A 26,045-nucleotide genomic window follows, 5' to 3' on the forward strand; every position below is an offset into this window, starting at 1 on the left:
ATCTGGGATACAGTTAATTTTTCTTCTTAGCAGCTAGAACAAGTGCTGTGCTTTGGATTCAGTATGGGATTTGGTATGAGGAGAATGCTGATAATACACTGATGTTTACAGTTGTTCAAGGATTCTCCAACTCCCCATGTCCTGCCCGTGCACAGGTATACAAGAAGCTGGGAGAAAGCACAGCCAGAGCACTGGACCCAGACTGCCCAATGAAATATTCCATATCATGTCATGTCATGTTGGTATATAAAGAGGATTGGCTGGGAAGGAGGGTGTTCTCTCTCGCTTCTGGGATTATGATTGCAGGATCTTGGTGTTTCAGGATCGTTAGCAGGGAACGGGCTGGGTATCAGCTGGCAGGTGGTGAGCAGTCGCATTGTGCATTACCCATTTGTACTTTCTATTATTGTTATTGTTTTATTTTATTACAATTACTGAATTGTTTTTTATCTCAACTTACGAGTCTTCCTTCACCCCTCCAATTCCCTTCTCCATTCCCTGGGCTGGGGGGATGGTGAGCAAGCAGCTGCGTGGTATTTGGCTGCTGGCTGGGTTCAAACCACAACAGTAAAAAAAAACTGGAAGCGGCTTATAGCAACATCCTACAGGTTGGAAGAACTGGGTGATCACAGCTATTGCCTTCTTCATGGTACAAGCACTGAATCCCTCTCCTACTCCACCTTTAAAATTAAAAACTAGCAAGTATAAAGCTCCATCAGCTCCTCCCTGGTTCTCTCCAAGGCCCTTGATCTCACTGCTTCCATTCTGAAGGGGTCATGTTAACGTTTTTCTTACGTGATGATTTTAGCACCTGTCCCCAAAAACTCCTTTTTACAGCAACTGAGAGAAAGAAATTTCATCCTCTTAAATTTAGACTTTTTTTTTTTCTCCTTTATAAATTAAAAGGGCAAGCAGAAATGATTACTCCAAATCTGAGCTCAAAGCAAGCAGTCTTTAGCAAATTATGCCTCATGATAATTCATGCTTACTAGGTATGACAGCACACTGCATCTCAGCAGTTTTGTTTAAAGGTTGTCGTCATCAAGGCCAGAGACAAAGGCCTTCCCTCAGAGCAAGAAACACCTAGTGCAAGATGCAGGTTAGCATCACTTCTCTACACATTGCAACCCAAGAAGTCCATTCCAAATACATAGACAACTGCTGAATAGTGAAAACCACTATTGTTCTATCCACTACTGGAACAAAAAAACCCCCAGCATCAATTATCCACAGACTGCAAGTTTACTCCAACACAGAGATGAAAAGAAGTTCTGGATCATCTCCAAATAATGAGGTTATAGCCCAAACTTCACACTGCCTCCAACTGAGCGTCATCCCCCTGAGCAGCTGGGCATGTGTGACTGACATTTAATCAGTTTCTGTAGTTTCTCAAAATTGGGGAAGAGTTAATCTTCCATTGTTAAAAAAATCACTACATTCATGACACACATTCATCCAGCACGTCCACACAGCTGAACAATTTCATAAAAGACTGCCTTTGAAGGCAAACTATCTGGACATGCTTCCAACTCCCCAACATCAGAGACAGAGAAATCATGCCAGCCCATACTGATGTTAAAGCCTTCTGGGGGGTAAAAAGGGGGGTGGTGTCATTATAAAGCAAGCACAAATCAACCACATCTATACAGAGAGACACCTGACTAATAGATGACAATAATCAGGCAAAAGTGTTTACAGGTGGTGTTCTAATGCCATGAAGACAACACTAACTGCCCAACAATCCCACATGCAAATCCCACATGCAAATCCCTAGTCAATTCAATTGATATACTTGATGGCAACTCCTTCTGGATCATGGATTTTTAGTTGTTTTTTTTTTCTAGAGTGTGCTCTGTATCTTGCAACCCTACTATAAAAAGAGCTGCTGTCTTACCTTACTAGGTTACAGTCACATTTTTCCATCCTCAAGCAGGCTACATGCAGGCAAATTTACCTGGACATATGACTCATTAGGTCAAGGAGACAAGTTACACAGGCAATGGCAACACTTTCTGCTATGAGTCAGGAAGGAGAAAATGCTTTACCGTATGGTCTGTAAGAGGAGGCAGAACAATCAGCTTCTCCATGGTATTCATTACCACCCTCCAGAGCTCTTTCAGCACCCGTTTCAACACCGTCTTTTCACACACAGTCGCAAACAGTGTCAGGCTGCAGGGAGAGAGCAAGAACTGAGTAAGTTCAAAGAATGCAATTTGCAAGGAAAAAGGACATGTGTATGGGAGAAGCAGTTTGTCATAACGATTGCTTTAAGGGTAGAAATCTTCCCTTTTCATAAAGTACAGCCTGTCTTCACTGTGGACTTGGAGCTCTATCACTGAAGACATTTGGCCAAAGTAGATTATAGACATTTCTGATCCCAATCACTTCTACTTATTGACCTCGGGATTACAGAAGGTTTCACTGAATTATGGTGTTTGAATATAGTCCAAATAAGAACAGGCACCATTGAACTGGTTCTCTTTAAGAAGATACTTCCTGATATATTGGACTTACAGAGTATATAGGAAAAAAATACAAAGAAATATAGAATAATAGGTTTTAAACTTTGAGGGGTTATTATAATGATTTTTGTTGAATACCTAAATTAATACTTCCCAAACTGTTATGCAGAAATTCCTGCACAGCTTCTGATAGCTGCTCAAGTCTCTAGATCTTCCACTTCTATAACTACCTCAAAGCACTTCTTGGATTTCTCTGTATTTTGTTGCAATTGCATTGACCACCAATCACCTGCCATATGTTTATCTGCTTTTACAGAAAGAAGTTCTGCTTTATCGCCCCCTTATTCCTCCTTTGTTATTGTATGGGCTATCAAAAAGGCCAAGAAATGTTAGATTCTTCTTCAAAATGATTGTTGGACTTTGGCATTTACTGATCACACAGGGAGAACTACAAAACAGGAACTCTGCAGCCAGTAGCAGTGCACAGGCGATAGCTGACTCTTCTACATTGTGTAACATCTTCCAGATTTCCCTTCTTCCCATAGCTGGTTAAACAGTAAATGAACAAATCTGAACAGGGACAAGACTGATGTGGATAAGATGTAGGAAGCATCAAAAAAGACTCTCCTTCTGTAAAGGAGGAAAGAAAATAATCCAGGCTTGGATGATCATAATCAAAATCACTTGCTCCACAGCTGGACAAAAATCCCGTAGCATAGCAAGTTCCCAGTGATACAGAGGAAGGTGGCTTCGCAGGATTCGTGAAGGCATGCATGGAAAATGCTCAGACGAGAAGGCTCCTAGATGTAATGACTGCTGCAGAGAGTCACTTTACTACATGGTGACCCAAAAGAAAGATGAGGCAATCAACGCAAAGAGCAACAAAAGAAACTATATATTAAACTTGTAAAGCTTCACATCTCTTGCAGCATTTATTATGAAAATTGATGGAAATTGCTTTCAAAATAAAGAGCTGCTGTGCATCAGCAAGAAGTTTAACTTCTACAGTGATTAAAAACTATTTCTCTTTATAGTTCAAGGCTTAGCTGATGAGAATTACGTGCAGTTAGCCACAAAAAGTCCCTGTACAGCTGAATCATGCTGCATGGTGTTAATGGCAACAGCTAATTAAAGCAATGGATCAAGCTTATGTACATCACATAGTTCAGAAGCTTATTTTCTAGTCAGAGCAGCACCAGGTATGACTAGAACACACATGCTTAAAATGACTGGGATAGTGAGTATTGTATGTATCAAGTATGTAAGTATGGTTTGCAATACATTTGCTAATTGTCTACAGTACAATTTGTACAGGAAAAGAGCCATAGCTAGTAAATTTAGAATTTCAGTCTTTCCCACTACCTGATCAGCAGTTTGTTTTGCTGATTGCTATAATTGCCAGAGGGAGAAGGAGAACTGAGTGTGTCCTCTGGCACTGAATGAAGGCTGAAGAGGTGATCCAGGGCTTGAGAGAGAGGCAGACATGGGAACAAAAGCCATTCATTCTTCCTGAAAATTCAGAGGCTGGACAGCTCAAGAGCAATCCAAGAACATGGAGCTATTTTTTCTTCCCCCATCCTGTTCCCAATCCAATGCACTGTATGTGTAACACGTATTTGAACGTTGCCTTACTTTCCGTCCAGGAAATCCATCAATGGCCTCAGGACATTATCTGCATCTTGTGCAACTGTGTTTCTGGCATTAGCAGTAACATTTCCTGTCCCTTTCACTTGACAGAGGATATCAGACATTTGCTTGACACACTCATCGATGCGAGTCTGAAAGCTGAACAGACAGGAGAGAGGCAAAAACAAGATTATCAGTGGCAGAGATTTCAGCTCCAGTACATAAGGTAAAATATTGCAAGTCCATAAACCATGCACTCAATTACACACTCTTCCTTCCTGAGATTTGCTGCTTACTGTATTTATTACCAAGAGGCATGCTATCCAGTTCCTTATGCCCATCATCCACAGACAGCCTACCACATCTGAACATGAAAGACAATCACATTTGAGAGGATTTTGTTCATTCAACTTGCAAAAAGAAATGATCCATTCCTGATTTCAAGAAACACTGTTACCCTTAGCTCAAAGCACCCTGCTGTATCTTTGCTTTCTACACAGGGTGTTACACCACAGAGATTAGGATATCGTACAGAGCAATGGCACAACGCATGCACATCTCTGAGCACCCAGGAGTGTATCAGCAGTATGATGGTGGGTTATGACCCATCATAGGCTAAGTCTTTAAAATAATAGAGTCAGCCCGAAGGCAGGCACTGACTGAAAACAGTTCACTGCCATACAGTCTGTGCTATATCGAAGTGTCAAAATGGGATGTGGGGCTCAGCTGTGCAATGAGCAATGTCACTGTGATGAAGTGACATGCAAGGCATTAAAGCACAGTTACTTTTCCATCTCTTACTGCTCAGAGGAGGTTCAAAATGAAATAACACAATGGTTAAAAATGATGAATAGATCAGCAGAGCTGTCAACATATCAATTCAGCAAATAAAGGAAAATGCTTTGACATTTAAAAGAACAGTTACTAACAACAGGCATTACAAGTGACATTTAGCTATCCACTAATGGCACAGAGGTTTGAAACCAGGAAGAGGAGTCAGTGCTAGGAGCTGGGGTAAAGATTTAAGATCAGTTACACAGTTTTGGAAGTCAGCTTTATATCTGCATCGGTGGCCTGAACTTCTGCTGTGTGAGCCACCTAGGACATGTGTGGGTTGGGTGCTAGCATACAACGCCTCTGCCCTGTGGCTTTCACCTTCCTTCTCTACCCCATCACCTCTTTCCTCTCCTGCACTGCCACCTCCTTGCTCACTTCTAGCCTGCCTCTCACTGGAGCAATTCCAGAGAGCAATTCCAGAGTTGTCTATCCATATAGCCTCCACTTTCCCCATTTCTAGCAGAGAGTGGCTTGAGGCAGTCAGTTGTGGCTACAATGACGGCTTAACCAGAGACACAAATCACATCAAATAAAATAGTACCAAGAATTTCCTGTACTGCTGACAGTCCCTGTTCTGTAACAGGCTAATCTCACCCCACAGTTCTCCCAAATACTGCATCAGCTGCAGGACCCTGCTTCAAGATGCTGTAAACCCCCACCCAGGGGATGAAAAAAACCAGAATCCCTTAAAAGATAAACTTAGTATGAGGTAAAAACATCACCAATTATGAAAAATGATAAATCAGTTACTGTGGCAACAGGTTCACCTGAAAGTGAAGCTTGTGTAGATGTACAGCTTAAAAGGAGCCCTGGAGAGCAGCAAGTTAAAAGAACCTCACCTACGCTGTCAGATAGGGTCTTCTGCTCCCTAATTTCCGCAGGAATTCCTTCTTTCACTCCTACAGCCTCTAGCAGCTAGCCTTGCATGAAGTACAAACCGTTTCAAGGCTCCTTTTCTCTATGATAACCTTTAAAGCAGAAAATTCTTCTGTGTCCAGACATAATTCTCTCCCAGCACAAAGCTAGTGAGGCTCTATGGAAGTGTGCTGCTTTCCCAGCAGGCACAATTATCTTATACAGATGAAGAAAAGTTAAGATCTGCAGCATCAGGTGTGCACAGTGTTGTAGGAGCAACTCTTTACAGACTTTGCAGAGAATATTGCAGATATCTGTCTTACCTCCCACACTTACATCCTTTAGAAGACCCTGCTTATACAGTAACTGCAGCTCTGTTTTTCATTGCCTATTACTGTTTAGGAATGAGCGAAGCATCTGAGCCATCTGACTGGCTAAATCTCTTGCTGGCACATCTCCCTGAAACACTGCCTGGTATATATGCTGATACGGAATAATCTCTTTAAATCATATTTGCAAATGTTGATTGTACCCTAATTGTCATGTAGCAGCGACACCATGTTTCAGATAACAAAATTCACCCCCTAATTATAATTTTTCACTCATCCTCCATCTAATTATGAACCTTATCAATTCAATTCAGTTACAGTTTGAATCTCTCAATTTCTTGCTATAGCATCCATTACTCGCAATGGGAACTCCTCGCTTATCTCCCCACTTAGCTCTGTGTGCTGAAATCCAAAGAGTCGCTGACAAATCTCACCATGATTTTTTGGTCCTAAGTACTGCAAATCTGTAGACTGTAGGAGGCCAAGTTGGTACAATTTGCTTTATTCCCCTTGCCCGTGTTTCAGCTATACTACAGTTCACACCTGCATTAATCTTGTTATATAGCACAACATGAAATGAATGGGGTTTATCATGAGAAGTGGATGCTTTTGAAGATCAGTTAGGAGCCCTGTATTTCTAGATTTTGCTTAGTTGACATCTTTTATGGTTCACTACAAAATTATTATAAAGTCGAGCGCATTTTTATCCTCAGGTAAATGGTAACATGATTTGCAGTAAAATTTAATTGCCATCAATTACTCTGGCAATACTTTAAAGAGCTCCTCCCCTTGAAACATTAGAAAACACCATTCACTGCGAGTCAATCTCAAATTCTAAACCTGTTTCCTTCTTATTCCAATATTCATTTAACAATCAGAAATCAGTCAGCTGTTTCATACATTAGAGCAGAACGTTTAAACAAGAGTGTTGCTTCATAAACGCTAAGCTGGAAACTGCTTTCCGAGCAATAAAGGAGCAGGCAATTCCGTTACTGACAAGCACTACTTAGTGAAAAAAATCTCTCTATGTAATTCAAATACATTTCACAGTTGAGAGATCTCCATGTTACGTTTCTAAGCAGAGCAATATAGAAAAGAGAGACTTTAAAAACATTTCTCATTTCTTTAGAAGGTCTCAGTATTTGAAAGACCATGAATTTATAATGTAGTTGACATGAATTTCTTTTCTCTTCTTAACCTGACTGAATGAGATTAGACAAAAGAAAGGAATGCTTCAAGGACAGGGACCTTGTTACACTCACCTGTTACCAAAAACAGCACTCAGCTCATCCAAAACATTGTTCAGCTTCACCTGGAGCTCTTTGAGATGGTCACTTGCTTCTGCATCCAACTGTGGATGAAAGAAGAGCATTTAGCTTGAACCCAGAGGGCAGTCTGCTGTCCTTCACAGTGCTGCTCTACACTGCTGAGGCTACTCGTGATAAGCAGGTGAACTATTACCACTGGACTCTGCCAGCTAAGATGCTCTCCTCCACTGCCTGCTGCTGTTACAGAAGCTGTGAAATCACCAACATATATTTGCCTAAACAGCAGCAAGTGGTTTCCCCAGGCTCCAGTACCCTTTGATACCCTTCTGATATTTTTAAAGTTGAGAAAGAAAGTAAATATGAACTCCCTGTGGTAAACAGAGTAAGCAGGCTGAGAAACTATCAAGCACTGTGCATTACCTTGGGCTCATGGGTCGTTTCACCCCTCTAAGGGCTTTTCAGACTGGATGTTATTTACTTGTGCACTTCTTCATGCCTGGTCTTGAAAGATGCTATTTCACCTTCCACCCTGCTATCAAGTATTCAAACTGAAGATTGACCCAGCCACTGCTCCCAGAAGACTGCTCCCCAGCTATTTTGAAAATCTGGCCACAATATCACGGCAGGAACTGGTGTGCATAGATCACTTTCGGAGAGCATAATCTCAGCTATGGGTATTTAGCACAAGTAGCTCTACTCTCACATGGAGCCAGACAGCTTTTTCTATACAACTGTTCAGAGGAGACTTCACAAAACGAAGAAAAAGAAGTGCACTACATGGATGCTGCTGACATCTTGGCACATTCTGCAAAAAAGTGCTTGCTCCATTATTATCAACCCAAAGACACCTGTTTTTACATTCAACAGTGACCTGTATTGCAGCTGTAGTCATCCCTCCAGCCTCTAAACAGCCCCTTCTGAGCAACCTACCCGTGTGTATACATAACAATACATGTTGAATGCTTTGGGATCATTTGCTCTGAAAAAGTAACTTGTAAAACAGATTTGCCTTTGTATGCAGGCAGGCAAGCTGCTTGTAAAACAAAAACCTTCCAGAAATGTTTGCATTTGGCATTCAGAGCTTCTAAGCTTCTGCTCTAAGGCAGAGTATCTATTTACAAATGTAATGAGCCAGATACCAGTACACTGGTTAAAAATCAGTTTAGATTTTTACGGTATATCCACACATGCAGCTATACAGGATTTGAACTTGACAGGAGTTCCCACTTCTATATTCAGTGCTGAAGCCCTTTTCATATTCCCCAGCACCTGTCAGAGAAATCCAAGCCTTAGGGGATTTGGAATCTGATCCGTTCATTTTCCTGCTGTAAGCTGGCATGGAAAACTGACTCTATTAGGCATTTGAACCTATGCTAATGAAACTCCTGGATCAGAATTTTAAAAATAATTTAAAAAACCCCAAGCAAATGATGATTACTTAAGCCTTATAACTTTAGGCATTGCTGGTTCTGATTATTTTTCCTTTATTAAAGTGAATTTGTATTCCTATTACCTTTGTAACTCCCTTGCTATATGAAGGCAGAAGGAAGATAACGGCATGCCAGTCAGCAGTCATTCTGGCCAAGCTTGTAGGTAACAAAACAAAACCAGCATCTGTTGGTGGTGGTTTGACTTGCCCCTACATTAATCCTTCCCTTCTCCTACTGTGTAAAGGAGCAAGGAGTCACAAGCTGTCTGGTTTGCTATCTACAATTAATGGCACTGAACAGTCCTCTGATTTTGGCCATTTCTGGTAGATGTGAGGTAGGACCAGTTAGTTCATGATTCATCAAAACATTTCAAGTAATGCTTTTCCAGCTCAAAAAAAAAGCGCCATAAGAATTTGGCACAAGACACCTATTCCTCGCTATTGACTTCTACTTCTTTATAAGCTACCAGATGCATGTGATACATGTCAAGAGGATGTTTGAGGTCAGCATCAACAACTCATTGCCCTGGTTCATGAACCATGCAATTAATGCCTTGTTTTACTGTGAGGTGACTGGAGAGCTCACCATCTAAGCTTCTCCTTGCTATTGTACTTGTTGACTGCAAACTGATCTGGGAGACGAAGAAAGGCTGATTGCCAGCCCTATACTGAAAGAAGGAACAGCTGGAGCAATGCTTTGCCCAGGTGATGAGCTTCATTATCTCACTCTCCTTCAGAACACCAGCTCACAGCTCTCTGTGTGCAACTGGCAAGACAGCTGCTCAGATTTAACTTTGAGGTGCCCAGCCTCACCCTCAGGAAGCCAAACCCTGGTGGTAAGCACTCTGGTTCAGTATTCACGAAGTCCTCTGTCATCCTAGAAAGGCTGCTGTCTTCTGAGCAACTGCTACTATGGAAGGAGGAGTCCACAGAATACATTACTGATGGTTAATGCTTAGGTATTGCCATGCTTCGGCTTGAAAGCAAATTTCAGGGAATTACCTGAGTGTGATTTAAGTCCATTAGGAAGGTGCCAGTACGTGTGTACTACTGTTTTATGCATATATAAATTACATCATGTGGTATAACTGCAAACTATTCTTTGCCAATATGGTGAAGCACTGATAACAGCACGCAAATGAAACAGTGCACGTTTTGTTATTGCTTCTCAGCCAATGAATTCTAAGCACATCGGCTATCACTGATAGCAGGAAATGCTACTTGGAATGGATGATAAATCTGCCTGCTAGAATAAAGCAGAAAGCAGTGCTAGGCAGTTGGGTCACTGCCATATGTCACATCCAGACCATTTCTATCAGAAGCTGGAGCTCAGCAGGCTTATGATCTCCATTCTGTGAGTGTATCTAAGATGATTCAGAGGAAGAAAGCTAATGAGAAATTCTCTGTACAAAACATGGGACAGTACCCCCAGCAAGGTGGCTTCTGATCTATGAACAAGTGCTCCAATTTCAGTGGAAATAATGGCTTGTGTGGACATAGTTCTGTGTTTGAGACTAAATGTGTGATACAGAAAACTGAGGCGCATGCAAAGAGGGAAGAGGTAACCCTATATTTACATTTCAGGGAAGAAAGGAGGGTCCTGTTAATTTCCTGCAAAGATTTGGGACTTGGCACTTCAGAGAATCCGGGCCTCAATGTCTCATCCAAGCACATTCAGGGCTGGAACCTCAAGTTCTCTGCTAATCTGAATGGTGGCATTTAGAGCACAGTGCTATGAACTTCAATTTAGGTCGATCTTCTCCTGTTTCTCTCGTGGATGAAATGGAACCCATGAATCTAAGGATTTGATGTGATGGGCTTCCAAGTGATATTACTAGTTCTTCTTTGGTTTCTACACACACTGGAGAAGCATGAGCAACCAGAACTGGAAGGCTTCTCTGCAGCAGGAGAAACATAACTCTTGCCTTCTAGAAGGTTGAAGATGTTAATCAATTCACATCTTAAAGCCAGAGAACCTGTGACATCATCAGGTCTGATCTGACGTATCAGCAGATAGACAATTTTGCTCTTCTACCCTATTGTAACTTTATGCAAATTTGTCTGGCTCCAGCTTGAAATTGCTGACTTTTGCTGCCCCTCCCTCCACTAGCCCCTGGGAGTTCCCCTCTGCAGAGGTGACTGTGAGGCTGGGAGCTCAACAGATCCAACCTCCCTTTAGGGACTCGCTTGCACGGGATTTTCGTGCATCTCCCCACTTCCCTGTAGGATACAAGAGTAAGGAACCTGACAACAGCTGCCAGCTTCTCAAATACTAGGGTGACCTTAGCTATAGCATGTGGGATGCTAAAGAGGAGCAATCAGTAAGATACTGCAAATCCTTTGAGAACATTCCTATCAAGTCTTCGCTGTTTCTAAACTGTCTCACTATTTGTTATTCAGGTGGCTAACTTAGGATTTAAAATGTGGGCTAACCCTGGCTGAGCATTAAGAGAGTTTCCTGAAGCATTAATTGTACAGATTAGCTTGAAAGCAAAGACATGAAAATTGTATGATGACAATCTCCTGCTACTAAGCAGCTAATTCTTTGGGTTCCCTAGGCAGTGCTTGTCTCTGATATTCACCTCACATGCTTGACTTTGGGGAAAAAAAAAAGTGCAGAAATGTTTTAAACTAGGTTTCCACAGCACATCTAGACTCCAGCAGTGGGCAATGCAGTACAGCACCTTTTAATTTCAGTGCCATGAGTTCATAACTCATGAAAAGCTAAGGAAAATATCAGACTGCTGAAAGCCACCTCTCTCAAGCAAAATGAATGAGAAATGCTTATTCTGGTGCCAGGGACAGCACACAGAGCAGGCTGAAGTCTGCAAGAAAACTGCAGAGGTGGGTAGAAAATGCAGGTCACATTAGGTTTTATTAGATAATGTAATAGTTAAATAAATGAAACCAAGTTCAGGCACATACTAGCAATGAATCTATATAGACCGCTTTAGCACAGAGCTAAATTACCATCTCCATTCTCTGGGTCTACTGGAGATGATTCAGAGGAATCAGAGGTTTCAAAAGGTATTCACGTACCCAATTTCTGCCCAGGACTCACCCCCCAATTCCACTGTTCACTACGCTTTTAATGCTACCCGCCACTGCATGTATGCTGCCTTTTCAAAACATGCTTCAGGAATGTCTGAGAATGCTACTACGCTACAGCGAAGCTGTTTTGATCCCGTGAGATCAACACAGTTCAGAAGGGAAATAGAAGTATTAATTATAAATTAAAGTATTAATTATAAATTCTAAAAATCATTCCAGATACTTCTTTCTGTGTGTGCATGTGTATAAATATATATATATGCCTTGAGATCTCAAGAACAGACCCAAGAGAATCCCTCCACACAGAACTCTCTAAAGCTCTGCTGCTGAATTTACTGTTTCTGACTAGTAATGTTGACCCACCACATGATGTAAACACATTAAATTCAGAGATGCTGGGCAATTTTTGCCCTGTTTTGTGCCTTCAGAGTACTAACAGTTGGAAAAAGAATAAGAGAAGTCGGGGCAAAGATACCATTCCTCATTTGAGGAAAAAAAGTAAAGGAAGACACTATATCAAGGAGTCCCATCTCAAGAAATAGTACTGGGCAAGTGCTTCTGTTCCATGTTTTGCCATTATACTGCAGGGTGACTATGGGTGAGCCCTGTCCCTTCATTTCCCTTGCTACAAAAAGGAATAAGTGATAGGATTTCTGTAGGAGTGTGTTTTGGACCCACTGGCAAAGAGCACTAGGTAGCAGCAGCACTTCAAAGCTTTCCAGAGTTGTGCAGTGCTACAGCTGTAGAAGGATCTGTGAACCAGAGGCAGTTGAAGACACAAGCACACATTAACTGAAACTGATCTCCAAGATCTGGCTTCACACATGGTACATCTAACGTACCTGCCACAGGAACAATGGAATATTTAGTACCTAGCTCCCAACAACACCTTTGAGAACATAAAAAGGTGAACAGTTCAAGGCAACCAGGACAAACCGCCATGCTACTTTCTCACTCCTCCAAAGAAGCAGTTTCTTTTTGGGTAGAGCAGTCAGAATAATGCTCACTTTTGTGCAAGCTACTGTGTGACATATAGATGACTATAAATCAAATCTGTCACAGCAAGTAAGAACTGCCCTTCCTGAAGGAGAGGATAAAACCCATAGATGCATTTCCAGCAGCATGTTTGTCTACATGTTCTATTTTCAATGCCATTGTCTCACCAATTGTTACTCACTAGTCAGGTTCAATCTGCATCAGAAAAAGGACTACTCAAGCTAGGACAAGACCTTGTTTACTCTAGCAAGACAGAAGACCTGGCAGGTTTCAAGTCAAGAAGCAAAGTACTACACAATCACCAAGAGGGAAACCTCTGAGGATAGTAAATAATGCAGGCACCTAACACAGCATGATTTATTTCTGGTGATCAGCAGCAGCCTAATGAAGTGGACACGCAGCATTTGAAAAGAAAAAAATCACTTTCAAAAAACAGCTTCCTAGCATGTTTGCCACATTTCTTCCTGTGTGTTTTATTCCTCGCAGTCTGAGTCTCTCTCCCCTTTTTTTTCTTTTGATTCCACAATACAGGGGAAATAGTGGATTCATAACCTCTGTTCTACCTTACCCATACCTCCAGAGGAAGGTTTTAAAGGGCTGAATGCAGAGAAGAGGACTAGGAAGTTTTAAATATTTTTTTTTCCTCCCTATTTAACACAGTATCAGGTGGTTTTTTCAATTCGAAATACAGAGACACCCTACTTAATGGTCAGCACTATGGAAAACAGTAGCAAACTGATTCCTTAAGGGAAATTAAGTGCACAGGGATGAAAGCTTTATAAACCAATTCACAAACATTTCATTACAAGTTTATTTTTTCCTGAAAAATGAGCATTGAGGTACCACTGCTATTACAGCCGGGAGCATATAATGCTAGTTCTTGATGTAGGGTTCAGAAATTAAGATTGCTAAGATCACGTGCAAAAGAATGACAGCTGTTTTCTTTTCCTCATGGGGTAAATGTATTTGTTGAGATTTTTGCCACTTCATAGAATTCTGCCACTGAGCACAAGAAAGATTTGAAACAGCAGTACAGGCAAAAACTGAGCTGCCCATCAGCAAAGCTGACTTTCTTCTTGGCATACAGGTCATAGCACAGGCTCTACCACAACACAACCAAAGGAAGTGCACTTAGGCTTTAAAAATAATGTTCTCCTAACATCAGCATCAGCAGCCTTTTCTTCATCTTCCCGAATCTTGAAAAGCAATGAAAAAAGAAGAGAAAAGAAAAGATACGTGGATTATATCAGAACAGAAATGGCGATCTAGGGGTGGAAAACCTTATTTCTGTAAAAATGGCCACCTCAGAACACATGGATACACCTGAGTATCCAAAGCATGAATACAGAGCTCTTATTTGCATGTCTGCAATATATTAGATATGGGACATTTAGTGCCAAAGGTACTGTCCCACATTTATATGCCACGTAAAATCATTTGATGTCAACAGTTCTCAGACCTATCTATCTGCCCTCAGAGTTGTGAAACCACCAGCCATACCCACACCCAGCCCATGTGAGCACAGTATGTAACCTTTTCTTTCCTCTCCATGCTATTCCGTGCTTCAAAACATTCACTCCTGCATCTTATGACAAATTTAGTTGAAAAGCCTTCAGGCACGACTGTCCCCTCACACTTATTATAGTGCCAGGTGTCATGGGGCTCTCCTGACGACTGCAGTCTTCAAGAACCAGTACGATGCAAATAACCTAGTAACAGTGCAGTAGGAATGAGTAATACTCAGTCTCTTAGCGCTCTTACCTCTTTACCACCCATGGCTTCAAACATCTTCTCTAGCTGCACCCTCAGTTGTTGGATGTTATTCATCAGGATGCAGGGCTGAAGGGACAGAAGCAGGTGCCTGTTACTGCTCAGGATGCCAACACATTTTCACCAGTGGTACAGTCTGTGCCTCGACACTTTTCCCCAAGTACCACCAGATCAGAGAGTCAAATAGGAAGTAGGGCATGCAAGATTTCAGCACTCAAACATAAAGACCAGTCATTTTTTCTCCAGCTTGAAATGGGATGGCCAATTCCAGAAACCCCAGATCAGATCTCTGCTGTTGTATTTTCCTCCTCAGCTTTATCACAGAGAATAAGCAGACAAGAAATCAGTGTCAGGACAAGGCCCAACTCTCTGCAGCTCCTGCCATGCCCTGCAAGAGTCCAAGCGACATCACCTTCAGCCTCTTAATGCTGCAGTGTCCTATTGTGAATGGTGTGCATCCCAGATCAGACGGGGAACTGCTAGCCAAAGCTGCATTCAGAGACACATCTGGGTTCTGCCAGGCCAAGCCTGAGAGCAACAGTCAAGGGCAGCCTGAGCAATAGACTCTTCCCTCTGCAGTTATATTCCCAGTACAGGTGTGGGAGATAGAAAAACCTCATGGGACAGACTCAGGGTACAAAAATTTAAGACTCTGTTTTAATTAATACATAGAATTTTACTGAATTCAGATTAAACAGCAAGATAGTTAGATGGAGACAACAGTAAACCAAGAGTGCTGCTGAGTACCAGATCTACAGAGCAATCTGTGCCCATTTTTTATTTCTTTTTAATCACCGCTGCAACACATAACACAGCCAGGCAGAGTGGAAGTTAATTTCAAGGGGACCTGACAGACTCCAAGCCCTGCAGATCATCTTCCAGACCTAGTTTTATTTTATGGCCAAGGACGAATTCAATCTGCAAAAGCATACAAATGATAATAAAAACAATACTGAAAATATTTACACCAATATGGTTAGGCGCAATGTGAGAAACTTGTTTCATCAGGACAATTATGTGATTCCTTGGGGCAGAAGAGAAGCTCAGTGCAACTCACCAGTTTCTCCTTGGAACAGTAAGACTGGAAGCCCTTGGACAGGATGTCAGCATACTGCATCAGCACTTTCCCAATAGTCTGCAAAGACAAGATGTCAGCACTCTTACTTGTCCTCTATCACTGCAGGAGAACTCCAGGAAATAAAACAAAAAAACCAGCATACTGTTTTGCATCCCACTAAGGTAAGATAAACAGCTGGATGTTGAGGGTATTACCTTAGCAAACCTCCTGTTATAATGAGCAACAATTACAGGGTCTGGGCACTCCAGCTTCTTAATGATCTCAAAGCTCTGATTGAGCTGAGTGAAGACGTCCACCACTGAGCAAGAGAACAGAGCATGCTCGGATGTTTGCTGGAACTAAAACAGAAGTACAAAGAGTCATTCTCAAATGGAAAAACCAGAAATACACCCATTTCATGGATGTCTCCATCATCTGCCCTATTGGAGGCAGGACAACCAAAACCTTCATCTTCCTCAGAATTAGTCAAAAGCTCTTCAAAGTTGCTCCAGAGGAGCTAAACAGACAGTTCTGTTGGGTTATGAGTTTACTGTCCTTCACCAACTATGACATGACAAGCACCAAGGAAATATACCATGATGCTGAGACCCTTAATGAAATTCACGGCTTGCCCATCAGTTAATGAGGAAAGGAGGAGAGTGTGAAGAGCTTTTTTTAGATTTTTCTTAAAATTTAGATATTAAAGAGAATGCTTACATTAGCATCACAGACTACAGTGCCATCAGACACCAAATGAATGGGAAGGCTCTTGCTCTCTATTGGGAATACTCGGCGAATTAAGAACACAATTACTCTGTCAGTGGATTAAGGTCACATTTTCACTACATGACTAAGTACCTGCAAAGTCCCTTATATTTCAACTACCTCTCACAAACACAGAGAGATGAGTGAGAACCAAGCCCCTGGCTGACAGATTAACAGCAGCAGAACAGACATAAAATGAATGATGTACATCTTGCTATTAAACAGCTCTCTGTGACCTGTAGAGAAAAGTCCTAAAATAAATGAGTTTCCCAGTTGTTTAGTAAGCAAAAAGGGCTGCATCCTCCATTTGTATGACAGCTGAATTTACGAAGTGTTATTGTTTGGTTCTGGGCACTGACGGATGTAGCACCAAGTCCTCCACTCAGAGCAACCTACATACCCCATCTTTTTTATCTCTCTCCAGAGCACCATGCAGGAATTCTAAGGAAACATCTTCATTTTCATCCAGCCACTGCATCACAAACTGCTCAAACCACCTGCAGGAGGGACAGGAAAGACAGCAAGTTACAGGAAGAAACAGAGCACCCCAACCAGACTCAGACAGCGCTGCTGTTCCAGCAAGCCTTGTGAAAGCTTGCCACTGTTGGATGTCTGAACATTGTTATCTGTGTGTGCAGCCAAAGTTTCCAGAAATACTCCTCCCTGTACGCAAGCTACCAGTGAGCAGGGCCTGTACCATCACTTGGGCTGGACCAGCAGAACACAGCCTAGTCCAGCCTCTGAAGACTTGGTCCTGAGCTGGTTTTGTCCGCTCCCCTGTCTTTCCTCTTCCTTGGTACCTTCTCCTTTTTTTCCCTTGAGCACCACCTTTAACTTTGAATCATCTCTGAGCACTTTGTCTTTTCTTCCCCTTTCACCCATGTGCCAGACAGGACAAGGGAGACCTCCAAACCCACTATCTCTGCATGCCAAGAGAGACAGCACACTATCCTGCTGCCCATGTGGGTGTACCATCTTTCAAGTGAGCACTGCAAATGAGTAATAAGAGAGGAAAAGCAGCACCGGTTTTCTAGGGCCCTTCAGTCACTTTATCTGCAGATACAGACATACTTCTGGAGTGCCAGGAAAGAGAATCAAGGCTAGAAGTTTTCTTCACTTTAAACCTGCACTCCCTTGCCCCAAGCCTTCTCTAGAACACCCATTTCTATGGGTTGCTGATCTCACTGTGAAGATGCTTCTGGTGATAGCATCTGCTAGGGCTTGTAGGAAGCTGGCCAGCATTGTAAGCAGCTCTTCATCGGTTTCTTTTAAAGAAGCACAAACTTAGTTCATGTTAAGTGCTGGATCAACAGCCTTGGAGCATGGTCAAGTCCCCGAAACAGGCAGGTCCTAGAAGCAGGACAGCAAAGTTTGTCTCTGTTCCTTTTCCTCACTTAGGAGGATAGGCTAAATGGTAGAGCAGAATCCAAGAAACTGCTAAAACAACCACTGCTGTATCTCAAGGAGATGCCTTACATGAGGTGGTGTCTGGAGCTACCTTCTGCACTGAACAAAATGCTTCTACACAACCCCACCTTGGCCAAATAGGCAAGGTGAAAAGCGGTTTCAGTGATGGGATCTTACAGCTGGTCATCCCTCTGTTCTCTGTTCTGTGGGACATATTCACACAGTACAAAAGGGGGTGTGTGTGTGGGTGTGTGTGCCTGTGTTTAAGCAACAACATACCACTTACAGCTTTATTTAAATGTCTGTCTAGGATTTGTTGTGTGCAAGTGCCAACATACCACAGCTGAAGCAAATCTTAATTTCAAATATTACTAAACAGCATTCACAAATAAAGGAAAAAAGTGCCCATGTGTGATTTCAGTCCATACAAAAGATTGTTATATGAGCTTCACAGAGTACAGCCTCCTCTAAACATGCAGCTGTGTTCATAGAGATTGTGTTAATTATGGGCTGAGTTTGCAAAGAACATGAAAGCATGTGCCAGACATGAGAGGGAGATCAAGAGCAAATTCACAGACAGAGCGTACTAGATAGCCTTAAATACTCTCTACACTTCGAAATATAAAGCACATCAATGCTAATATTGGAAATTGTAACTGACACAGTGTTAAAAGCCAACAGCAACCTGTCTATGCAGCCGTATTTAATACGGACAGCAACAGTGGAACACTGTCACAGACATACGGACTTCCTGTATTCTGGAAAAACTCCTTTTGAATAGCACTTCAGGCTCCTAAAAGTCAGCACATTTTGGCATCTGCTGCAAGTTTCTTGAGCTTTCAACATTTTGATTTAAACTAAATAGCATATTTTAAAGCAACGACTCAAATCTTTAGAAGGGAACTCAGGTGGTTTACAAGGAAGCAACTACACATCTTGTGTCTGTTTCATAGTTCCCAGGTTGCACGTTGCTGACTGCTTTCACATGTCATAGGTCCACGCATAGGGAGGATTACTTGTTTGTGCCAGAAGCCACAATTTTCACTCTGAGAAGTAGAGCAACTTCCTGATTATCATTCACCCTTGGTTATTGCGCCACATTCATAGGAAAGGGCCACTCACTATTGAGAACAGTCATTGCCTATTTTTATGGCTACCATATGTCGATGTACAAAATCAAGTGCGTAGGTACTTACTGTCCTACCAAATCATCTAAACAAAGGTGGCAAGGAAAAAGGTACTGCTGAGTGGCTGCTGGTGGTGGTCTGTTTGCTCCCCCACCCATTAAAACAAGCATTACCCCCAGAAAGAGGTTTAATATGAATATTTAAGGACAAAGCAAAACACTTAGGTCAGGTCAGGAAATTACGTAATGACATTTGCAAAGCTTGCCTCAACTTTGTCCTTTATAGGCTGGCAGGAAAACACAAGAGATATAAATCATCTATAAATACTTCCAGTCCCTGGGCACATTCAGGACCAAAATGTGCTTTGAGCTGTGACACATACCTAGAGTTATCTTAGGCCAAACACCCCTTAGAATGTTTTATTATCAGGTCTTGGGCTGCTCAGTGAGTGTGAAAGCAACATATCCAAAACAAGGACTACGAAAGCAACATTTCCAAAACAATATTCAAAATTATCGAGCATGGAAACTAATAAAAATAATCTGATTTCATGCAAAAATAGCTTCAAAATGTTGTTATATGGCAAATATCTTCTCCTCGTCTGCTTCAATTATTGATCTAGAAGCAAACAGCGTAATGACTCACGTACCAGAGACACAAGGCAGAGGCTCACGGTGCTGCTTCAGAGACATTTTGTGCTTGCAGGGGTCAGCACAGCCAGACTCAAGACGGCATAGCCAACCTCTCCAAATGAGTATTGCACAGAATACGCCTTAGTTCTGACTGCCGGGAAAGGGAGTGGTGTTTTGTGACTAAATGAAAGTTTACCTCTGCTGGTTGCACAATAGTAACGTAACACAAAAGGCTGCAATTTCAGCCTGGCCATGAGCCTGGCTCCTGTGGTCTGAGACTGTACAGGTGAATTAATCTTGCTCATTTTCTGTGTTGATGCATGTGGGTACCCAGTGAACATCCTGTGGGCCTTGGCAAGCACAGAGGCAGGAAGGCAAGCAGAGTTTCAAAGAGTAAAAGAATAAATACTGTGTTTGATGAAGTGAGCCAGAATAATAAGACAGGATTTCAAAGGAAGGAATGCCTTCCCCTACCAGAGAGGAGGTAGTCTCCAGTACAGCTACAATACTAGCTGCATGCTAACATCAGTATTAAAACAAAACATGGAACACTTCTTTACACATCTAAAAAGCTAGGGTTTTTCGGAAACTGACACTTCACAGCTTTTAGCTGGCAGGTAAAAAGCGAAGAGAGGAAGTTTTGAAGATCCACTCCCAGCTATGTTGCTACTTCAGTTTCAGAAACGGCTGCTGAATTGCAGAAAATAAGGAGAGTATAAAAACTTCAGCTTCAGTACTTTTGAGCCTTCACTTTATTCAGTTGTACCTCAAGGCTATCACAAACATGGTTTCTCATAGTTTCAACACAAAAAGTGAGTTTGTGGATAGCCTCTTGTCTGTCAAGTAGACAGACAACTTGGCTGTTCTCTGGACAGCGGCAGTTTAGTTTCATCAAAAGAATTTACTGATGGACTCCTTTGTTTAAGGAAGCTTCAAGACTAAAAATACTTGTGATGAAACAAATCAAAGGACAAGAACACATTGTTGTAATTGATACCAAGGGGATATTTTGTGACAGGTGAAGGTTATGGTTGAAATAAACATCACCTGTGTCTGACAATGTGGCTATTGTACTAAAATACAAGAGTGACATAACAAAGCCAGTGCCTGCAAATGTACATGAGCACTGAAGCTCTACCACAAAGGCCAGCAGAGCAGAACAGTCTGTGAAAGACTGCAGAACGAAACTGAGCATCATTATCCAGATTACACAGGAGAAAAAGAGAGATTAAGAATATCTGACGGCTTGCCTGAGACTGCACTGAGTCAGAGGCACAGCAAAGAGAATGGGACTGCTGAGACTGTCACTCCAGCACCCTATTCACTGAGTTAATGTCACTTGCTGACCTGATTTGTTAAGCAAGGCTCATAGCCCAAGCTGAGCAATCACACCAAATGCCTCAAGTCTTATTAGTATGCAGCTAGCACCAGGCTTGAGGGACTGCACGCACCACAGGATGGGAAGAGAATTCAACATGCCAAACAGGAAACATAGTCCAAGGAAGATGTTTTTTTTCAAGAGGGGCAAGTGCAAAGTGCTGCATTTAGACAGCAGTGAACAGTCATATACAGGATGACAAGAACAGCTAGGTAGGACACTCTGTTGAGGATGCCTGGGAGCTGGCCTGTGGCCCACTGGAAGCATCACTAGTCAACAATACCACTGAAGAAAAAAAAAAAAAAAAAGGCTGCTATCAACCCAGGACGTGAGAGCAGCAGCACTGCCTGCAAGGCAATGCAAGGCAAGGTCCAGATGAAACATCAGTATTTAAGGCTGGGTGTTATACGTGCAGACACAGAACCACTGGAGAGAGGCAAGTAAACTCCACTTACAAGGAAAGCTGGGAACAGACATGAACCAGCAGAAGACTGGGAAGGGACATGAGAAAAGCATTGTCCTCTTGTAAAACAGGAACAATTTGTTCTCCATGCCCAGGCTGGTATGACAGGATATATAACAAGCTCAAACTGAAGCAGAATTTGAAGGGGGGAAAAGGGTAGTGTGTTAAAACCCCAAAACCCAATGGAGGGTCTAACACTGAAGCACAGGGAGAAAAGCTGCTTGAAGGAGATATGGAGCAACCATCACTGAAAGTCTCTGAAAGCCAGTTAAACACTGGTCAGAAACAACACACCCGCTCCTGCCTTAGGCCAAGTGTGGGACTCTAGCTACTGTATTCTCCCCAGGTTGCTCAGACAACTTTTTGGGCTCATAAACCTTCTTCAGGTCTGATATCTACTGTGGCTCTTTTAAACTTAAATAAAACTTGTGAGCAATTGCTTAGAGCTTAAGAGCAACATCTTATCTGATGTTTCCAACTAAACCACCTGGTCTTGCTAAAAGAAAGGAAACATTATCTTTACAAAACTCGTGTTTGTATACATACGACATTCATACACACACAGACAGACATACATACAGTACATATAGACACAGCTGAATCTATTAACACAAGAATGTAACCATACATCCTGAAGTCTGCTGTTCAAGCACTGACCAAAGCCCACACGGCAGGCACAAAGCGGCTTGAAGACTGTCCATGCCATTGCTAAAGCTTTTGAGATCTTGGGAGATACAAGTAAAGTACAATAAGGGATTGAATTGTGTCAGGGACAGTGGCACAGAACACCAGAGGGGACAAACATGCACATAAACACAGAAAATCGGGAGTGAAGAAATGGCGTATTATGAAGGCAGCCACAGGGGAACCAAATGATTGCTCCCAAGGTAAGGTAAGGAGACAGATAGGGGGGATATACTACAGGACACATAACACACTCACGCTGGATATTCAGGCACTTTTCCCTTGAAGGTTGGCAGATCACGAACATATTCATTGTACAGCCACTTCACTTTGAAGTGTAAATTCATATAGTCTGCACTTTTACACAGTCTGTGTTTCTCATGCTCTGTAAAGAAGAAAAAAAAGCAGTTAGGTATGAATTTACCACTATCACTGCACCAAGCACAAGAGGGTCTTATAAAGCACGTCTGCAGTATGCAATGGTTTTGAGGATGAAGCACCTATGAAGCCACAAAATCTTCATGACAGAGGATTCTGGCAGCAGGCAAGGGTTCTTGGTGGTTGACTGTGGGGGCTCTGGAGTTTATTTCTGTAGCTCCAATTAATACTTCCATTTGTTAAAGATTTTTTGGTTGTCAAAGTGATAAAAATAGAGCAATCTCTTATGGTCTTTCCATTTAACATATGACAGTACAGATTTTATCTTTGCAGGAAACAAATCAAGGAAAGCGAATCTGTTCATTCTTGGATATAAACAAAGGCAGTACCAATATGTTACACTACATCCCCTAAGAGACAACAGTAGAAAGCATTAAGTCTTTTAGAGTTTGATGGTGTGAGTCACAAGCAAGTTCAAACCACTGCGCAAGAGCTGGAGTCTTCTCTGGTTCCCAGTTTGGAGGAATTCATGACACTTCTCTTCTGGAAGGCAACTGTTTTCTTATTTGTATTGCCTTCCTGAGCACAATCCACTGAAGCAACCCATGGGGATCTACATGCTGCTGAGTGTCTTCCTCCTGTTAGGTTTGGTTATGTTTTCGTACCCGGGCTATGTAGTGACAATGCAGTTCCTCCCTGTATAATGCACATACCTTCACAACACGACCCTTCCCACACACCTCTGCTGCTAAAGCACTTGCCATACTCAGACCTACGTTTCTGCAGAGATCATCTCCCTAGACCACTGCTCCCCTTCCTCACGAGAAATGTATGCTCCGTGTCTTTGTTCTCAAGGCCCTTCACAGCCTACGTCCACATGACTATGTCTCAGCAGTTGACTTCCCCCTCTGATCAGCCCACAACCCCTGTATTTAAACTACTTGTTAAGTTCTCCCAAAACCATCTCAATGCTTTCTCCCAAGCCACCCCTCATGTGCTTGCACAGGCAGTTCCTTCTACTGCGCTACTTTTCTTCAAAATCCTCCTTGAAAAGAATAAAATTAATTCCTTTTTCATGACGCCAAGAGGATTCAGCAGCTGGCTTTTGCCTGCACCAGGATCCTGAATTATCAGCTGACCAATTCTGTACTGCCACTCCCTCGTGCTGCCTGTCCATATCCATCTCTTTCTTCTGCCAAGCTTCAGCAGCACAAATACACTTTGTGCCAGGCTTCTTTGTTCAGTCTAGCACCACAGCAAGCTGCTAGTCCATGACTACAGTGTGAGAGATGAGACTAAAACATACATGATTTTGGCTTACACTCAGGTTTTCTTCCCCCAAATTTGACTTTTGATTTGTCTTCCTACCTTTTATGTGGTTACCTCATTACTGATGTAATTTTCCAAGGGCATCACTGCTGACATGTGGACAGAAAGTCCTTCTCTTAATTTTGGATGTCTTTAATCTAGGACTTCGGTACAAGTGTCCAGCAACTGGGTAGATATATGCACACACAAGCAATACATGCTACAGATACTCATCATCAGAAGATACGTCTTAATGACATAAAACGGCCCCAGCTTTCTAATCAGTTACCTGACAGACAAGCTTATCTTATAGTATCATCTATTTCCATGTAAATGTGAATTCTTGTAACTATTTCACAACATTAAGAACTTTCCCATCTCTCTTGAAGTTTCAACAACATACACAAGAAAAAAGGCCAAATAAATTATGAATTATGCAACTGAAAACACAAAAACCAAAGAACATTTCATGCATAATTATTCCATAAGCCTTGTCAACTCCCAAGCAGTGGAACACTCCAGTGAGTTGTTTGCAAACCTCTGTAACAGTGTAATACACATTTCCTTCTAATTCACATGTAGCAGATCCACATAGATACAATCACAAAAAAGAAACCCGACCTCTGTTTTAAAGAAATTAGAATGCCCAATATCTGAGAGACGTTGTCCCCAGGGGTGATAGTTCAATGGACAAATTACTTTACATGTGCTACTATTTCACATGTACTATGATCCATTACTCTCCACAGTGAATTTGCTTGTATTGGAGCCAAGAAAAGTCCATTCATGTTTTACATTAATAAATCTAGTAGCTTTCTTGAGCATTAAGATAGTATGAGTATACTCAGGGTCTAAACTGCTGACCTCCCTCAAGAACAACCGCAGAAGAAAATGCAAATCTCTCTGCAAATCTAAAACTGGAAACAAACACAGCCATAACCATGCCCACTTAGCTCCCTGTGAGAGTGAGGAAATCAATGGACAATTATAACTTCATTAACTTTGATATGTGCTGCCACCCAGGTGCTGTTCCCACACAGGGAAAGAGCTGTTCCTGCACAGGGAAGGTCTAACTTGGAGATAAAAAGGGCTCGAATCAGATTTATTGCCTCAAAATTAAGCAGTGCACTAAAGCAAGTCATTCAAGCTTTTTCCTGTTTTGGTTTGGTTTGGTTTTTTTTTTTGACATTTAAAACACTACTAAGTTGGAGAAGAGGAAGATGCAAAACAGCCACAGAAGCATAAGCCCAAGGACTGCTATGGGACTACCTAGCCATCTAAGCAGTAAAGGAGAGGCTTGATACCAAGGGGATAAAACTACGGGAAAGTAAAAGAAAGAAGGAGAGGGCTTACCACCGTAAAAGAGAACTTTACGTATGCGAAAGAAAGGTGGGGCTTGTGACAGAGAAAAGACAAAAGTGAACTATAACAGCTCAAACATGCTGGAGGACAAAGAAACCCAACAAAGCCCCAAAACCCCCTCATCCCCAACAGCTTGTACCATCTGCCTTCCCCCCTTCGGTGGACCCTGCACAGTTTTGATCAGCTGCTTTCTTTGTAAAGGGAAATGTTTAAGAGCACTTGAAGGTGATATGGAAACATATCAGCCAGAGGTATACTTTGAAAACCCATTTTAGAAAAAGTAAAGAGCATGGAAGCCATCAGTCTTAGCACATTTCTGTCTGCTTTATAACCTGCTACCTTTTAAAGAGCTTAGCAGCAGCAACAGCAGAAGAGTGCACAGACATTTTGCAGCAACTGCTGTGTTTTATCCTGAGAAGACTGCAGAGTTCTGTAAGTCTCTCACATTTCCTCAGCAGATTTCATCTGCAAACAGTCTCCTCTGAAGAAGAGCTTTAAGGGTCACTGAGGCCATATTATTAAGGTATTATTAGGGAACGGCTTCCTAGCAGCACACTTTTTAGTGTCATGTCCAGTTCTGTTTTTCAGGCAGAGAACAGGACTTCCACCACATCCTTAATCTGTGGATATTTTTCTTGATAGTCAGCCTACTTTCCATGGGTTAATTTCTAGCAAATAATGCCAAATTTCTGCAAAGAAACTCTAACAGGTACTGAGGCTGTTGAAGCATTAACACTTCAGACAGCTGGCATCTGTGTGTGCATCTGATCCCCCTCCCCTTATTAGAAGTGAGAATGTGGCAGAATGATTTATTTCAATCCTGCCTGCCAAGTCTATTCAGTCTCTCTTCCTATCAGAGAT

At 42.0% G+C, this 26,045-nt stretch overlaps 1 protein-coding gene across 2 annotated transcripts in view; it reads right to left on the minus strand.

Moving 5' to 3' along the window:
• Positions 1–26,045, minus strand: part of UNC13B (unc-13 homolog B) — a 219,561-nt gene that overhangs the window by 20,532 nt on the left and 172,984 nt on the right. The window contains exons 27-36 of one of the 2 annotated variants that reach the window (XM_074812732.1): positions 25,176–25,217; positions 22,395–22,521; positions 16,846–16,942; positions 15,896–16,039; positions 15,681–15,758; positions 14,615–14,692; positions 14,014–14,049; positions 7,372–7,460; positions 4,095–4,247; positions 2,046–2,169 (exon numbers count right to left, since the gene is read on the minus strand). In XM_074812732.1, coding sequence (XP_074668833.1) covers positions 2,046–2,169; positions 4,095–4,247; positions 7,372–7,460; positions 14,014–14,049; positions 14,615–14,692; positions 15,681–15,758; positions 15,896–16,039; positions 16,846–16,942; positions 22,395–22,521; positions 25,176–25,217 — 968 coding nt within the window. The remainder of the gene's footprint in view (positions 1–2,045; positions 2,170–4,094; positions 4,248–7,371; positions 7,461–14,013; positions 14,050–14,614; positions 14,693–15,680; positions 15,759–15,895; positions 16,040–16,845; positions 16,943–22,394; positions 22,522–25,175; positions 25,218–26,045) is intronic. The other variant, XM_074812733.1, reaches the window with a different exon arrangement.

The sequence above is a fragment of the Strix aluco genome, chromosome Z, assembly GCF_031877795.1.
Source record: "Strix aluco isolate bStrAlu1 chromosome Z, bStrAlu1.hap1, whole genome shotgun sequence".
NCBI lineage: Eukaryota > Metazoa > Chordata > Aves > Strigiformes > Strigidae > Strix > Strix aluco.